The sequence below is a fragment of the Eurytemora carolleeae genome, unplaced genomic scaffold (assembly GCF_000591075.1).
Source record: "Eurytemora carolleeae unplaced genomic scaffold, Eaff_2.0 scaffold1155, whole genome shotgun sequence".
NCBI classification, from domain to species: domain Eukaryota; kingdom Metazoa; phylum Arthropoda; class Copepoda; order Calanoida; family Temoridae; genus Eurytemora; species Eurytemora carolleeae.
In genome coordinates, this window is record NW_019397057.1 from 122607 (window position 1) to 142077 (window position 19471).

Genomic DNA, 19471 nt, shown 5'->3' on the forward strand with positions numbered 1-19471 from the left:
TTTTATTCAACAGTAGCTATTCAGAAAATATTGGAGTTTATTCAACAGTAGCTATTCAGAAAATATTGGAGTTTATTCAACAGTAGCTATTCAGAAAATATTCGAGTTTATTGTGAGGGCCAGACTTATTTAAGCAAAGTTTTTTTTTAGGACAAAAATGCCTTGAATTTTTAAACTCATTTCCGACTCTACAGTTCTCACTTTTTACTTCATAAATGTATTATTTTTATTTATATTAAAGAAACTGTAAAGGAAAAAAAAGAAAGGGGGTATAGAATGAAACCTGAGAATCTCATGCGTTGAACGATACCTATAAGAATTCTATCTAGTGTTCCTGTCTCGAGAAATTGATATAAATCTGTGTCAAAATTATACCAAAACGTATATATGTAAGATTTTGTATAAGATTCGTAGTATTAAACAGATCATATTCAGAAAATACGCAACCAATCTGAAAACAACGATATCACAGAGAAGCTTGAGAAACTCAAGTTTGCTCCTATTATTATTTGAATTTAATAATTTTTCATTTTTAATACTTATAATTGATAATATTAAACATGTCACCAGAATTCCAAACAATGGCAGTGCATTATTATTGTCACATGTCTCCGTCTGTTTCACTTGCCATTGGAGGGAGTTTTGGTCACGTGATAGGGACGTATATCTATCATATGTACGTTTTGGTATAATTTTGACACAGTTTTATGTCATTTTCTCGAGACAGGAACACTAGATAGAACTCTTTTATGTCTCAATCAACTCCTGAGATTCTCAGGTTTCAGCCTATACCCCCTTTCATTTTTCCTTTACAGTCCCTCTAATGGGAAATCAATTTCTCTTTGATTTTAATATTTTGATTTAATTTTTTAGAATATTTGATCAATCCTTGTGAAGTCTTCTTGAAATTATCTTAAATTATTTTGTCCCTAAATTATTATTTATATCATTAGCAATTATCATTAAAACATCTTCATGCTTATCAGATTTTTCAATATTTTGATTAACCTCTGATCAATTTAGTTCATTAACAAATGTGTACTTAAAGAAAATTTATGTAGTTTAATATAGGAATTCGAAAAACCTTTTAACTCCACGTTTTTGAATTTACTGACTCTATTTAAAAAAAGGATAATTGTAAAAATATAAGAAATGCAATACACACTCTGTGAAGATATTGCCGAGGGGGGAATTAAAAAAAAAACTCCGAAAGTACACCTCAATGTACAACCTATTGAAAAACTTTTGTTATCGAAAGAAATATAACACTGTTTGTAACATCATTGGATTACGCCATAAGGTTGCAAAGATATAAGGATAAAAATTAGAGTCTCCGGCCAATGTTGAGTTTGTTTGTTTCGTAAAGTAAATTTGTATGATTTAGGTTAATGGCCTCAAGGAACACAGAGAGAACAGGGATTCTACGCGGAATGAAAATAGTAATTTACCTCTTCGTAAATCTGAAAACGGTAAATTAAAACTTTTTTAATACTTCTGTTTGTTCTGAAATACTTCAAGCTTGAAATGGACAATTTGGAAGAAACGTAAAGAATGTCAGAAAGTTCTGATCTGAAAAATTGCTTTTTTAAACCTATTCTCGGTTTGAAATGGAATTGTTTTTACATTTTTAAATAAGCTCATATTGCAATGTTACACAGTGAAACCCATAAAATTGTGGAAGAGGAAAATGACATTTTAAAAATCTTAAATGTTATTGTTGATGTTTTTTTTTAAAGCAAAAGGGTTTACCCGAAGTTTAAAAATCAAGTCAGGGTACGACCACAATTGCTGTTCATTGGAGTACCTAAAAAATAACTTGAGTCTTACTGTCGTCTTCCTATTCCACAGTTTTATGGACCCCAAACAATTGTTTTAACCATTAGTGCCCAGTATGAAAAAATTAATAATTTTGAAATAATAATTAGAAATATTTAGTGATTTAATTTTACTGCAAGTTTTATCAAAATATTCTTTTTTAAGACTTGGGAAAACTGAAAGCTTTTTCTGCTCTGTATACGGTAAGCTGAAGAGAATAGATTTATATTTTTCTGCTCTGTATACGGTAAGCTGAAGAGAATAGATTTATATTTTTCTGCTCTGTATACGGTAAGCTGAAGAGAATAGATTTATATTTAACTTTGTTGTCTAACAAGAAGATTAAAGGCATTTTTACAGAGCAGAGTTGACCAAATCCAATAGTCCGATAGTCCTAACATGATAGAGACATTGTGGTATTAATTTCATTATTATGATCATAATTAAGCCTCTCAGAGAAAAAGTGTAAAATGTTTGATGTTAACACCCTTTAATATTTCTCTGCTCTTTTAAAAAGGAACCTAAATAATGCCCCGAGCTGAATTATTTTAAAAAAAGTATTTCCAAATCTACGAAATTTACGACTACAAACATTACAATGTTGCTAAAACGTAAAGTTAACATTTTCACTTAACTCCTTCGGACGTTTTTACTCCGGAATAAACATTTAGCTTGAGCACCTCGCATCATTAGATCTGGGATTATTTAGAGAGAAATCATTTATCAGTTTAATTCTATCCACTCCTAGCTATATCAGTTAAGGGTTATGAATTGCAGAATGAAAGAAATGAAATGGAAGCGGAAAGAAATAAATTTTAAAATCTGATTAATAATTGCATGCATGTTAGAGGAAATCTGTTTTCAAACAGCACCCTAAACTAGATACAACATGTAGAACCTAATCATAGAAGAATTGCTAGGCTGAAAAGGCGAAACTCCCTTTTTTTAATGTCGTAACTTTTAATGAAATATTGGAAAGCCAATCACGAGGCGGAAAATAATTTTAATAATCTTACTTTTATAATCTGCGACATTCTGAGATGACAGTAAAACAATTCAACGTTGTTATCCTTTAAATATGCATTAAAGAATAAGAAAGATATCGTCATTCTTTATGACGTAAAATCGACAACCTTTCGGCTAAAACTTTACTTTGATAGCAAGAATGAAAATATCCTAGATTTATCATATTCCATTGATTTTGGTGTCAAAGAACTTTGATGTGAATAATTTAGTTTGTATATAAAGAAAATCTATGAAAAATTATATTTAAGTGCAGAAAAAATCTGGAAAAGTAAACAGAATCTTTTATTTAAAGTTGATTTATTCTTAAAGGGACTGTAAGCATATTTTAATTAACCCTTCAATGCTAACATGACTATGCCAGATTTGCAGCGGTACCCTTGAAACCTTAATCTGATCAAACATGTACCGTCATTTATTAATTTCTCCTTCGCTTATAATTATAAACAAGAAATGCGAAAATCATTTTACCCGCAGATAAATGGAAACAACATGGATATCTAATTCATAATGGAGCAAACAAAGATTTCAAGAGTGCTGTTGTGAATCGGGCGTTGCCGTCTTTGCATTGAGAGTAACTTGAAAATACGCTTTTTTGGAAATGATTTGTTTTTTAGGGCCAGGAGCTCCGAGAGAAGGAGGAGGAGAATGTGACAGGATTGAAAAAAGTTTTAAGATTTCTAACTTTTGGATTATCTGGTAAACCTCAGCCTTTACATTCTAATCCTTATATATTTACCATCCCATATCGTAGACCTTAGTTATTTCAGACATGATTTCTTTCAGACCAAATAATCTGAGTTAAAAAGATCAGATTGCAAAGATTACTGAGTTAGTAGAAAAGACTCATTTCCTTAGATTAACAGTTTATTGAGAAGAACACATAAATGGTCCTGCATATTCGGGCCCCATAGGATTATATTCGGGCCCTATAGGATTATATTCGGGCCCTATAGGATTATATTCGGGCCCCATAGGATTATATTCGGGCCCTATAGGATTATATTCGGGCCCTATAGGATTATATTCGGGCCCTATAGGATTATATTCGGGCCCCATAGGATTATATTCGGGCCCTATAGGATTTTCATGTAAATTTTTTTATTTCAGAAATAAAAATTTTCATGATGCTTGTTTGCTTACCTTGAAATTCTATATCAAAATCCCAAAAATTAAAAAGAAAGTTTTACATTATTTTATTGTTTCCTAATATGAAATCCGTTCTTATTTTTACTTGTATTACATTCATGTTGTTTTGAAAAAGTTTGTCCATTTTCTTAAATTGATATTTTGCAGGGGATGCTGACGGTCCTGGCTGCTGTGCTTTTTTCCTTGCAATATTCTCTGCTCTGATAGTAATAGCAACCCTACCCCTCTCTCTATTCTTCACTGTTAAGGTAAAACATTGTCAAAATATTTTTTTCTTAATTTATATCAATTTTTTTTCCGAATGTTTCTTTCGTATTCTCGTATTCTCGTAGTCTTCATTGTTATTATATTTCTTTCTTATCTAGGTTTCGTAGATTACAAGCCATTTTCCCCAAAGGAATTGAGCATTGCCACAAACTCTGATTTTCTTATCCCTATATCTTTGCAGCACAATGTCTTAGACCTGAGATATTTTAAACTATTAGTTCTGTTAGATCACATAATCTAAATTTTAAATATAAAAGGTTTACGCCATCAGGTTACAAAGATAAAGGGATTAGAAAAGTTATGCTCTGGCAAAGACTCAATTCTTTTTAAACAAAGTTCAATGAAAACTCAAAATATTTAACTGTCTGTTAGCAACCTACGTGTTTTGTTAAACGATGTACTTGTCAGTTTAAAACTTAAATAGTTGTATTTTATTATCCTCTAGGTTGTCAAGGAGTATGAAAGAGCTGTAATATTTCGACTAGGTCGCCTCAGGTAATACTAATATTTCTACTAGGTCGCCTCAGGTAATACTAATATTTCTACTAGGTCGCCTTAGGTAACACTAATATTTAGATTAGGTCGCCTCAGGTAACACTAATATTTCGAGTAGGTCCCTTAGGTAATACTTGTATTTCGACTAGGTCGCCTCAGGTAATACTTTTAAATCTACTAGGTCGCCTCAGGTAATATTTATATTTCGACTACAACTAGCTTTAGACTAAAACACCACACATACATTTCGACTAGAACACCTCTAAACTATAAGAACTGCAGGGCATGGTTTAAACATTTAAATTTTTTAGGCTTTTTGAAGGCTTCACACGATTGCTTTTTTTGAACACGGCAAAATGTCTGCTCTGATAAAAGATATTTACCAAAACGATTTTCAAAACGATAAGAAAATCGTTTTCCGTTTTGAACAATCGTTTTGGTCAATATCTTTGATCAGAGTAAGAATTTTGCTTTACGTAATAAAAATATAATTATCTAGAATGCAATCTTAAAATAGAATTTGAATCTCAGATTCGAAGGAGAATTTTTTTGTCTTTCCTATTTTGCACTTGGTTTTCATTCCCGTAAGTGCTAATGAATAGTTAATCTGAAATCTTAAGACGCCCCCCCCCTGAATCTGTCAGGGGGGGTGCGAAGGTCTTGTCGCCCCCCTTGTATCCGCCCCTGTGTATGATAAGTACGTTTTAAACTTTTATGTCTCATGTAACCAAATGAACTTAGACTTTGTCTTCTTCCGTTTGACGAGTTTGACAAACAAATTAGAAAAATCAAATCTTTGATATAATATTTTTGAAATGCTTGTAAAAAACAAGTTTAGTGTTTTTTTTCTTTGTTTTTCCCTGGATTACTAAACTTGTCCATCATTTACGCTAACTACCTGTCAGCAGGTTTTAATCTTAAATATTTTTAATATCCTGCTTTTCGTTAAACATCTAGGAATAAGTGTAATTTTGATAAACAGGATAGAAAGATAAATAAATAGATAGATAGATAGATAGATAGATAGATAGATAGATAGATAGATAGATAGATAGATGTGTTTTGACTTGAGATTCAGGTCAATTTTGTTAGAGGTAAAGAGATATGATGTGAACATGACATGACAGCTTCTAAGATGTGAAAAAATGTGGGATGTGCAATTTTAAAGGGACCGTTCACTTATTTGGATAATTTAATGGTAAACTAAACAGCCTTATTAGCTGTTAATTTGTATTAGTCTTACTCTTCAAAGACCACTGTGACCGGAGAAAAAGCCTATTTTTCGTTCAGAATTCGAGCTCAAAAGGACGGTTCACGGAATCCCTTTATCTGAAACATTATACTAGACGTTTTACAACAACGGCAGCCCAAAAAATTTTAATTTATCATATTTCAATGACATTGCCATTATGTGTTAGCTATTATATACTAAAATATGAAAACTTTTGATATTTGAGTTATAAACAATAAATCCATATTTTTCGTATTAAAACGTGTAAAATGTATAGAAAAAGACGACGCTCTCTACAACAATCAATTAATCATTACGCAATTTCGGTTCGTAGATTCAACGCTGCATTCGATGTAAATAAAATATACATCTTACTTGCTATGATGCATTTGTTTGTAATCCGAAATAGTTTATTTTAAAACTTTAAGAGCAGGATGGGAGAACCGCTATCTATTCGGTTCTCTCTCAATACATATACATAGCAAAGACTTTGCTAATTAGCAATGGGAGGAGCTAAAGTGCTAGGAATACTGTTTGTTAGGGTTAGGAATAACTATCAATATGTTCATAATGGGAGGATCTAAAGGGCTTTTAATACTCTTTATTAGGAATAACTAACAATATGTTCAGGTTGGGAGAAACTAACGGACCTAGAATACTGTTTGTTAGGAATAAATAACATTATGTTCAGGATGTGAGGAGCTACAGGACCTGGATTGCCGTTTGTTAAAAATAACTAACATTATGTTCAGGATGGGCTGAGCTAAAGGAGCTTAAATATTATTTGTTAGGAATAACTAACAATATGTTCAGAATGTGAGGAGCTAAAGGACCTGGAATACTATTTGTTAGGAATAACTAACAATATGTTCAGAATGGGAGGAGCTAAAGGACCTGGAATATTCTTTATTATTCCCTGTATTGACTCCTTCATCAAGGTCGATCTCAGAACTGTGTCATTCGATGTTCCACCGCAAGAGGTCAGATATTAGAACAATTTGGAATTGCATGTGTATCTTTGTTTCTGTTTTTATCTTAAAACTAGAGGTTCTTATAGGGAATGGAACTGAGCTCTTGCCACAAATTCTGATTTTATAATCCCAATAACTTTGCAGTCCGATGTCATAGACCTTTGATATTTCAAACTGTGAATTCTGTCAGATCAAATATTCTAAGTTTAAAACAACAAAAGTCTACACCATCAGGTTGCAAAAATATAAGTATTTGAACTTGAGTGAAATACTCAAGTCTTTTTCAACCTAAAAGAATTAGTTTAACTAGGTACGGCCATTATAACTATTATCTAGAACCGTCAAACAGCATTATTTATGATATGTTGAACTTGTCGTAACCAGGGAATAGGAATAAAGGGAAGGGAAATAGCGCTGGCATGTGAAAGCCAGTCGCTCTGCTTTTCAGACGAGTTCGGTATCACACACGCACACTCTTTTGGTACAGACACACAGCATGACTACAGTCAAGGAAATTGTAGAACACTGTCAATTATAATAAAGCTTGAATAACGAGTATTTTATTGTAAACTTTAATCAAGTTATATTCTTTGCATGAACATTTGGCTTATAGTGTTGACTTAAATATGTAAATAATATATTACATGTATATTAAACTTATTCTTAAGTAAACAATTAACAATAAACAAATGTACTCTCCTGGACTGTACAAATACCGAGATTCTAATGTACTGTATATACCTACAGTACACGCCTTCGGTTCGGTATTACTTACACCCACTCTTTTGATACAGACACACATACATGACGTTTCCGCCCCCGGGCCCTGGTACGGACACATACATGACGTTTCCGCCCCCTGGTACAGACACATACATGACGTTTCCACCCCAGCTGGTACAGACACATACATGACGTTTCCGCCCCCCTAGCCGTAACTAGTTGAACTTTCCGTAACTAGTTGAACTTGCCGTAACAAGTTGAACTTGCCGTAACTAGTTAAACTTGCCGTATAACTAGTTAAACTTGCCGTAACTAGTTGAACTTGCCGTAACTAGTTAAACTTGCCGTATAACTAGTTAAACTTGCTGTAACTAGTTGAACTTGCCGTAACTAGTTGAACTTGCCGTAACTAGTTGAACTTGCAATAACTAGTTGAACATGAATTTAAATTTTTAAAAGTTGACTTTCGCGGTTTAGGAAAAGTTGTGAGAAGTTTATTTGAGTCTTTGCCACAAACTCTGACTTTCTAATCCATATATCTTTGTATGAAGCAGCAACGAATTACACCATCGGCTTGCAAAGATATAAGGATCAGAAAATATGAGTTTGTGGCAAAGACTTAATTCCATTACTTGATTCACTTATTAATTAAAATCATATTTTACAAAGAAAAACATTTTAAATTATTGTCTGCTGAATAACATATTTTATTAACCTATTAGTGGTAACTTTGTTTCCACCGAGAAACTGTTTTTTCTGGCTTATTAAATCAAGACTTTAACACTAATGGGTTTATTTTTTTCATGATTTTTCATATTTTGTTTAGGGTTTCTAATCCTACGATGGCGATGAATAATGTTGAGGATTTCAGACACTCAACACATTTACTGGCAGCTACTACATTAAGGTGAGAATTCAACCTTTTTTTATTGGCTTTTAATATATGGTTCATCCCAAGGTACTATATAATGCAAGGAAAGTTATTTCAGAGGTGTACTCATTTTTTGTACTGCAGTGTACTGTCTTTGGGCGGAAAAGTAAACACAAGACGGATTCCACAGCCTGACATGGGATTCATTTTCACAAAAATAATCTATGAAATATTCTGGTCATAGAAAACTGTTATGTGAATAATCAAAACTATCAAAATTAAATGCTTTAATCCTCCTCGGATACTAGACGAACACTGGTGCATCTCATGGGTACTGCATCTATTCTTGTTCACAAATTTCGCCCAGAGAGAACTGGTTTCAATATGTACGCAGAGTTTACACAACCGCAATTAACTTTCCCTGCATTAGTAGCTTAGTTCATCCTATAAACAGTAGGACCTGTAAAACTTTTGAATAATAAGACGACATTAAAGCAATCCTTTTGTACTTGATATTGTTAGAAATTGTAAATAGTTTTATCAGAATCTTTAGGATCAACTTAATTAGTGAATTATGTCTGAGTAACACTGAACAGTTGCGTTGGTTCAAGTTCATCGGACTAATTAAAATCATAACTAGAGTCTAATATTCGTCTTTCCATTCTAGAATTATATGAGACCTACTTTAAGTAACTATTTCTTAAACTTGAAGACAAAAGCGAATACTTCCATTATCAATTTACAGTTTCCACCCAATTTTATGTTAATTTACTGAGATATCATCATAATATTCTTTATAATTCTAGTCGTTCAAAATCAAGGTTATAAAAGAAATTATCTTCTTACATTATCTAAAATAAGAAACAGCAGAAAAATATCTTTAAAAAAACAAACAAAGGCCAAATTACGAATAAAGTATTGTCCAGGGTTTAAATGTAGGTGTAAAAACGTAGCACCTAGCTTAAAAAGGATTCAAAACATGTATGGAATTTATGAAGAAAACGACTGAAACTGGCTCAATCTTAATTTTTCGAATCAATTTTTTTTGCAACCAGATACCTTTAGTTTAAGACTTTGGATCATTTTAGATCAAATTTAAAATATTAAAGGTTTACAAATTACACCGCACCTTTTTTTCGTCCGCACCATTAATGACGTCACAACTCACCATTATTTCTTCCGACCACACCTTTTTTTCGTGCGGGCGGAGCGGGCGTTGCGTCTGTGTTTTCAATTTTTTTTTTTTATGCCTTAACACTTTTTTTAATCTTAGGCATCGTCCTGTTATTCAATTCGATTTTAATTTAAACAAAAAAAGCATTTTGTTTAAAAAATAAAACGATATTTAAGCCCAATTTAGCACAAAACGAAAAATATGTTTGCTTCATGCATCGCCTATTTTTCTTCCGGACTACACACTTTTCTGTTGTTTTATTTTTTTTTAATCATAAACTGCAACTTTTATAATCAACAACTAAAACTATAGATTTTTTTCAGTAAAAAATATAGAAATTGGTTTTGATTTGCTTAAAACTGTTTCATGCCTATTCTCCTTTAAAAAAAAAACCAGGAAATAATATTTTTAGCCATTATAAACAACATGACATGGCTCAAAATTCGAAAATAATAAGTACTTCAAACAAGAATGTAAACCATGCCGGACGAATAAAAGTGTTTTCGGAAGAAATAATGGTGAAATGTGACGTCAGTTGTGGTGCGGACGAAAAACAAGTCTGGTGTGATTTCCCTCCCTCTTTACATCTTCAATTTGAAAAGCTTTACGGGTTCGAAAATCAGAGCTTGAGGCGAATGTTCAATTTCTGTATAGTTATAAAAATATAAATCATTTCTTTTAAATACTGATGTAAAATCACTCTGTGATATTTAGAAAGGATGTGCGGCTTCCTGTTCAACTGCAAAGAGCAATGGCAGCAGAAGCAGAAGCAACCAGGGAGGCTAGAGCTAAGGTAGGGATGAAGAGATTTTTTATATTAATCAGGTTGGCATCAAGACAAAGCAACCAGGGAGGCTAGAGCTAAGGTAGGGATGAAGAGATTTTTTATATTAATCAGGTTGGCATCAAGACAAAGCAACCAGGGAGGCTAGAGCTAAGGTAGGGATGAAGAGATTTTTTATATTAATCAGGTTAGCATCAAGTCAAAGCAACTAGGGAGGCTAAAGCTAAGGTCGTATGTAGAGTTATCCAAGAAGGTTAAAAATAAGGTTAGCAGAAAGCAGAAGCCACCATGGAGGCTACAACTAAGGTAAGCATATAAATATATCCAAGGAGGTTTTACATATGGTTATGAGTAAGAAAAAATCTACTAGGGAGGCTAGAGCTAAGGTAAGCATGTAGAGTTATTAAAGGAGGTTTTATATATTTATATAAGGTTAGCAGCAAGACAAACCAGGGAGGCTAGAGCTAAAGTAAACTTGTAGAGTTTTCCAAGGAGGTTATAGATAAGGTAAGCATCAAGACAAAGCAACCAGAGAAGCTATAGCTAAGGTACACATGTCAATATATCCAAGGAGGTTATATATAAGGTTAGCAGTAAACAAGCAATCAGGGAGGCTGGATCTAAGGTTAGCACGTTAAAGTATCCAAGAAGATTAAAAATAAGGTTAGCAACAAGACAAAACAACCAGAGAGGCAAGAAATAAGGTGCGCATGTAAAGTAGGCATTAAATCACTAGGAAATAATAAAAAGTAAAAGAAAAAATAGACTCTTTTTTGATTTATCTAAAAATAGTTCTTTGTTGATTAATTGATTTGTTTAGGTGATACAAGCAGAGGGAGAGAAAACTGCATCTACTGCACTAAGAGCTGCATCTGAAATAATATCTATTAACCCTGCTGCAATGCAGCTTAGATATCTACAGGTATACTGGGGGACAGGGGGACATCTGTTAACCCTGCAGCTATGTAGCCTAGATATCTACAGGTGTACTGGGGGACATGGGGACATCTGTTAACCTTGCTGCAATGCAGCTTCGATATCTACAGGTATATAGGGGGACAGGGGGACATCTGTTAACCCTGCAGCTATGTAGCTTAGATATCTACAGGTATACTGGGGGACATCTGTTAACCCTGCAGCTATGCAGCTTAGATATCTACAGGTATACAGGGGGACATCTATTAAGCCTGCAGCTATGCAGCTTAGATATCTACATGTATACAGAGGGGGACAGGGGGACATCTGTTAACCCTGCAGCTATGCAGCTTAGATATCTACAGGTATACAGGGGGACATCTATTAACCCTGCAGCTATGCAGCTTAGATATCTACAGGTATACAGGTATACAGGGAGACATCTATTAAGCCTGCAGCTATGCAGCTTAGATATCTACAGGTATACAGGGGGACATCTATTAAGCCTGCAGCTATGCAGCTTAGATATCTACAGGTACACAGGGGGACATCTATTATCCCTGTAGCTATTTAGCTTAGATATCTACAGGTATCTATTACCCCCGCAGCCAATAACTATGCAGATTCAGATGAAAATTTAAAGACGGCTCTAAAACATTATTAAAAAACTTTTAATTTCAGACATTAAACTCTATTTCTGGAGAGAAAAATTCTACAATTATTTTCCCGATCCCGATAGATTTCATGGCTAACTTCGGCAGCAAGAAACTACAGTGAACAGATAGAATCCCGATCCCGATAGATTTCATGACTAACTTCGGCAGCAAGAAACTACAATGAACAGATAGAATCCCGATCCCGATAGATTTCATGGCTAACTTCGGCAGCAAGAAATTACAATGAACAGATAGAATCCCGATCCCGATAGATTGCATGGCTAACTTCGGGAGCAAGAAACTACAGTGAACAGATAGAATCCCGATCCCGATAGATTTCATGGCTAACTTCGGCAGCAAGAAACTACACTCAACTCCAGGACCGAGCAACTACCGTGAACAGATAAAATAAATTTTTACCTTAAAATCATTTTTATAAAGAGATAATCGGAAATCAATATTAGCTTAGCAGATTTCTTTTCTTGACACTTATCTAAAGTTGTCTTTTTCGAACGCAAATGAATAAATAAATAAATAACATTTTGGAGATTCTAGGAGTGCAATGTTCACCTTATTTTTATCAAAATTGTGTGGTTTACATAAGAATGCCGCGTTCAGATGTCACTTTATATTTTCACGTGTCAGCACTTACTGTAATATAGATAAGATTTGATTGTAAATACATTTTTATTTAATTTTTAATGTGTTTAAAGTAATTAATTGAAAGCAATCGCGTTTTGATAACTTTCATTCTTGTTTTGCAACCTCTCTCGTCAACTCTTGGTTTGCAACCTCTCTATTAAACTCTTGGTTTGTAACCTCTCTCTTTGACTCTTGGTTTGTAACATCTCTCTTTAACTCTTGGTTTGTAACCTCTCTCTTAAACTCTTGGTTTGTAACCTCTATCTTTAACTCTTGCTTTGTGACCACTCTCTTTAACTCTTGATTTGCAACCTCTCTCCCTTAACTCTTGGTTTGTAACCTCTCTCTTTAACTCTTGGTTTGTAACCTCTTTCTTTAACTCTTGGTTTGTAACCTCGCTTTTTAACTCTTGGTTTGTAACATCTCTCTTTAACTCTTGGTTTGTAACCACTCTCTTTAACTCTTGATTTGCAACCTCTCTTCCTTAACTCTTGGTTTGTAACCTCTTTCTTTAACTCTTGGTTTGTAACCTCTCTCTTTAACTCTTGGTTTGTAACATCTCTCTTTAACTCTTGGTTTGTAACCTCTCTCTTTAAATCTTGATTTGCAACCTCTCTCTTTAACTCTTGGTTTGCAATCTCTCTCTTTCACTCTTGATTTTCAACCTCTCTCTTTAACTCTTGGTTTGCAATCTCTCTCTTTCACTCTTGATTTGCAACCTCTCTCTTTAACTCTTGGTTTGCAATCTCTCTCTTTCACTCTTGATTTGCAACCTCTCTCTTTAACTCTTGGTTTGCAACCTCTCTCTTTTAACTAATTAAGTTTTAACAATTTTGCTCGAAATTCTGCATTCATCTTGCAGGAAACATGGAATAGAATTTGCATTTGTATGAACTGAAGATTGAACACATACATTATACATTATACATTATACATAATACATTATACATTATACAATATACATAATACACTATACATTATACAGTATACATTATACATTATACATTATACATTATGCAATATGCATAATACACTATATATTATACAGTATACCTAATACATTATACATTATACATTATACTATATACATAATTCATATTACATTATAATACATAATACATTAAACATTTTACAATATGCATAATACATTATACAATTTACAATTCACGCTATGCAACATAAATTATAAAATATACATTATAAATATAAAATATACATCATACATCATACATCATACATTATACATTAAACACTATATCTACTTTATACAATTTACATTATAAATATACGTTATAAACTAAACGTGATACAATAAACATTGTCAATTTACATTATAAAATAAACATAATAAAATATACAATTCATTATACATTATACATTAAGCAATATACTTTATACAATTCATTACACAATATACACTATAAATATACAATGTACATCATATACTACACACCATGCATTATACAGTACATAATTCGAAATAAGATTGAAATATCAAAGTTGAAATAAACCAACAGGTTTAAATAATATAAAATTTAAGAAAAAGGGGTTTAAGGCGAGATTCGAGAAACCAGTTCCTTTCTGGAAATCATGGCACAGATCGCCAATTCTGCTTTAGTTTACTTTACGTTGGCTAAATAGCGTCAAGACTACATAGTTTAACTAATGTAATGCCATACCAACGAAGAACCTTCAATGTTCTGCGTTGGTACAATCTGTGTATTTTCCATATAGTGTACATTGACTTTATATAAATGTTTCATGAAAATTGTAAAGTGTTTGCGCAAACTGATTTCTACATAAATTGCCCAAATTATTTGCAAACGATTCTTATATTAAAAATTTCTATTGAATCCGCATACCCTTTTATCGTCAATGACCTATTATATGCTTTTAATGTTCTACTACTTCATTGGTGCACTCTTCAATTTTTATGTTTTGCAGGATCCAAGTATCCTTAATTCCAAATTTTTAATTTAAAAAATGTAGGTTTTTAACCCTTATACAAATCTCTCAAAAAAATGTAAACGAATTTGTCGTTAAGCTTTATTATTGAACACATGTAAACTATTTTGTANCCTGCAGTTCAGTAAGGAGCGGGGGGGAGAGAGAATATTCACACATTATGTTCAATTTCTTCTGTATTGTACAGCTTGTACAACAGTAATATGTTATTTATTACTTTTGTGAGTCCGCCATAGTTTTCTATAGAGCATTAATTCTGATCCTTCTCTGAAATAAATACAACTTACTTCTTTACAAAGGAACTGATTACTCGCCTCAAACACTCATATTTCAAATCCAACCTTTCCAACCTAATGGTGTAAACCTTTGATATTTCATATCCCTACATCTTTCCAACCTAATGGTGTAAACCTTTGATATTTCAAATTTTTCTTTCAAAGCCGAATTTACACAAATGAAAACATTTTGAATAATAATATTTTGTAGTGATTATTAAGTCCATTTGAGGACCGAACATTTTTTAACAAATAAAAAATCGAATGAAATGANTGTAGCTGGAATCAGAAACCTAGAGTTTTGTTCTGGATTAAACTGTAGCTGGAATCAGAAACTTAGAGTTTAGTTCTGGATTAAACTGTACCTGGAATCAGAAACCTAGAGTTTAGTTCTGGATTAAAATGTAGCTGGAATCAGAAATTTAGAGTTTAGTTCTGGATTAAACTGTAGCTGGAATCTGAAACCTAGAGTTTAGTTTTGGATTAAACTGTAGCTGAAATCTGAAACTTAGAGTTTAGTTTTGGATTAAACTGTAGCTGGAATCAGAAACTTAGAGTTTAGTTCTGGATTAAACTGTAGCTGGAATCAGAACCTTAGAATTTAGTTCTGAATTAAACTGTAGCTAGAATCTGAAACCTAGAGTTAAATTCTAGATTAAACTGTAGCTGGAATCAGAAACTTAGAGTTTATTTCTGGGTTAAACTGTGGCTGGAATCAGAAACTTAGAGTTTAGTTCTGGATTAAACTGTAGCTGGAATCAGAAACTTAGAGTTTGAGGAAGACAATCAGTTCATTTGCTGATAAAACTTATTTGCTTTAGACTTTATTCTTTGTATATAGCTACAGAGCTTAGTTTTTAAATATCATTTTCTTAATTTTTCTTAAATATATTCTGATCAATAACAAAATTTTTCACACACTTGAAAATCATAATTTTGAAACTTTGACAGCTTCCTTTTATGATTGATTTCAATCCCATCTCTGAAATTCTAAATTAAATGACACTTTTTACCTGCTCACTCTTCTCTAAATCCTACTAAATATTTGGTCAGTGTACCGCAAATTACTACAGAACGCACCGAAAGTTTAGTTGAGGATGTTCTGAACAACTAATGGGGTGAATAATGTCCTCAAGGCCGCGTGTTCACTTTAATAACATTATTGGTTTTATTCAAGATACTAATGCAAGGAAAGTTATTTCAGAAGTGTACGCATTTTTTGTACTGCAGTGTACTGACTTTGGGCGGAAAAGTAAACACAAGACGGATTCCACAGCCTGACATGGAATCCATTTTCACAAAAATAATCTATGAAATATTCTGGTCATAGGAAACTGTTATGTGAATTATCAAAATTGTCAAAATTAAATGCTTTAATCCTCCTCGGATACTAGACGAACACTGATGCATCTATTCTATTTTACAAAGTCAGCCCAGAGAGAACTGGTTTTAATATGTACGCAGGGTACACACAGGCGCGCAACTAGACATTTGGTTAGAGGGGGGCTATGGGGAAATTTTTTTTGGCCCCCTCCCCCTAAACATAACAAATGATATTTCAAAAATAAAAAAACATGCAGAATTTCATCATTTGTTCAATAATTTCGCAATTTTACACATTTTTTTATTCCAGGGGGCTCATTAATTTGGATTAAAGTAACAAAACAGGTTTAAAATATTTCTTTCATGTTCAGATTTTTTAACATTTAAACCCGAAACCTGGTTTTGGGGGGAACTTTTGAGTTATGTCGCTAAACTATGACTAGGCCTCTCTGTTCATTATGTGGTTCATCGTTGTAGGATGGTTTTTGACCTGTTTTCTACTAAATTAGGCCTAAGGCAATCAGGCGCGCAACTAGACATTTGGTTAGGGGGGGGGGCTAGAGGGAAAATTTTTTTGGCCCCCCCCTAAACATTTTTAGGGGGGGGGGGCAAGAAAAATGTGTGTTATACTTAATAAACCCCCTTTCCCTTTCCCAGGAAAAAACAGCATAATGAAAAAAAACAAAGATTAAGGTACCTTGGAACCTTATCAACCTGTTCTGATCTACGGCAGTAGTTAGGCTCGGAGACGAAGGGGTCTGTGTGTGTGTATATGGTGTATAAGTGCTATATCGATTGCAACTAATTGCTCAATAAACTAACGTTCAATTATCTTTTTTTTTATTTTACGATAAGAGCTCTTAAATTTTCTCAGGGTCAGGATTCATAAATCGCTAAATTGCAAAACAGGGTGGACTTCTTGCCCCCTTGCCCGGGGGGGGGCAAGCCTTCTTAAGGGAGGGCATGCCCCCTCCTTCAATCAGGCTGGGGGGGCCTGGCCCCCTGGCCCCCCCTCTAGTTGCGCGCCTGGGTACACCCAACCGCAATTATCTTTCCTTGCATTAGTACCTTGGGTTTCATTACTATTTTATGTTCAATTATATTTTTATGGGCCATATATCTTAATAACAAAAGTATTATAAAGAGGATTGTGATAGTGTTTTTCCGTGCTTAAATACAATGATTAAAGTGCATGCTCTCTTTCTGTATTGTAATTCAACGCTTCTTGCGCGGACCTCCTTTGGGCTTCTGCTTTAAGGTTATTGTGAACAAAAAACCCTAAATCTTGAAAAGACGACATCCAGTGTCATATCATATATTGTTAATTTTGTTAATCAATCTATGTTATTAAGTATCTACAGGGTGTCCCAAAAAACGTGGGAATTCAGTGACGAATTGGATATTATGAATTAGCAATGTTTAATACCTAATTTCAAAAGCTGTAATATTATTATGTCTGGTGAAGTTTTTTTTTGAAAAGGGTAAAAGAGTGTAAAGATGTGTCTATAATGTTTACGCAAGATGAACAGTGAAGACGGACAAGTTTACTATGTTTGATACTGTAGTTTCCNTCTGGAGACTGAAACCATCATACCATGATGTTTTACCATGCTCGGACCCTACCCAAGCTGATTATAGGGATTAAAGATTACAGTTCACGAAATCATGAACAATGAATTTATCCAGCTTAGAAATTATTTTAAAACTAAATATTTATATTTTCTGTTTCTTGTTAAATGTTTACAATTCTGTTACATATTTGATATTACATGTATGATTTTAAATGATTTTAGGAAATCAGTTTTAAATAAATTTTAAGTAAAATTAAGTACTGTGTATTTTAAGTTAGGGTAATAGAAAATAACATCACGAAACTAATTATTCCGTGTTTGCAAATTTCATTTCAGACGACATTTTTTGAGGAATAGGAAGAAGAATATCGCATGTTAAAGAAACACATTTTTAGACATGATAATTTGTAATATAAGGAAGAAATTATTTTTATAAATCTAAGCACGAGAGGATTTTGAGTGATTTCCTTATATTTTATTTTTTGTAACATTTTCGCAGATTTGAAACACAGAAGACGACATGTCTTGTTGAAATGTTTCACGGGGTTGCATGTTACCAATGAGAGAAAAAGCCTTTTTTATCATATTTCACATGAAAACTATGAAAACATATTATCTTAAATATGTTTAAAGTATGCATTATTAAAATATGCCAACTTAAAGAACGTTTCTAAAAACATTCTTTTAAAATTAAATAGAATTGAGCATTTTGACCAGAAAGTTTCCTTTTTCAAATATTCTTTAATATCGACCAAAAATATCTCTTAGAGCATAAATAAAGGCCAATCAGAAGTTACAATAAATCTGCTTTTTGTCATTGAGGGAGCGCGAAAGTAAAGGGATTGATCAAGCATTGCAGTTTTCGATTTTCAAATATTACAAAAAAGTAATCCTGTATTTAAATGTTATAATTATTTATCAGAAAAACAAAATCTTTTATAATCTGAAAGCCTTTGTTCATCATGCTACAAATGAAAATATGATTTTGTTTAAAAATGTGTTTCTTTAAACTATTAATAATGTTATTGTTCAACAAGTCAAATTAAAAGTTTTAATTTGAAAATACGTTTTGAAACATTTTAAAATGTTTGTTTATATTTTCCTGAAACATAACAAACAATATAATTTTAGAAAATACAATGATAGGAATTTTGATTAAAATAGAGTTTGACGGTTATATCCTTTAAAAATAGAAATGAGCAAATATACATTTTTATATATTTACATTCAAGAATTTAGTTGGACCAGAGAATCTAGAAAGAACTGTTCAGGACAACGTCGCCTTTGCTGATTGCCTAAAAATGTTTTGATTTTGAGGAACAATTTATAAAACGCCAATATTTGAGAATTTTTACTTAAAATTAAAAAAATCATTATAAAATAAGGTGAGGGTATAATTTTCTAATATTTGCGGCACGCTGATTTACCTTGTCGGTCCTTTACATAAAAAAAATTTGTCCAAAGCCCCCGATTTATAAACTTCGGCTCGAGCCGTAATTCCTTAAACCTGACTTTAAGACCCGATCTTCGACCCAACTCTGACGACAGCTTGTGTCACGTGATTGTCATCTTCGGCTCGACTTTAGAAGTTAGGCCCAAAAACCGAAGTGGAGTTAATATT

General features: G+C 32.9%; 1 protein-coding gene across 1 annotated transcript in view; it reads left to right on the top strand.

The window, feature by feature from the left end:
• The window catches only part of LOC111711475 (band 7 protein AGAP004871), a 14617-nt gene extending 1846 nt beyond the window's left edge, over positions 1–12771 (top strand). Inside the window, exons 2-11 of the mRNA XM_023485848.1 lie at positions 1385–1469; positions 1981–2018; positions 3456–3537; positions 4135–4235; positions 4700–4749; positions 6855–6965; positions 8501–8581; positions 10434–10512; positions 11324–11425; positions 12100–12771. Of these exons, the coding sequence (XP_023341616.1) occupies positions 1385–1469; positions 1981–2018; positions 3456–3537; positions 4135–4235; positions 4700–4749; positions 6855–6965; positions 8501–8581; positions 10434–10512; positions 11324–11425; positions 12100–12195 (825 nt within the window). The 3' untranslated portion in view covers positions 12196–12771. The remainder of the gene's footprint in view (positions 1–1384; positions 1470–1980; positions 2019–3455; positions 3538–4134; positions 4236–4699; positions 4750–6854; positions 6966–8500; positions 8582–10433; positions 10513–11323; positions 11426–12099) is intronic.
• The last annotated feature ends 6700 nt before the right edge of the window (positions 12772–19471 follow it).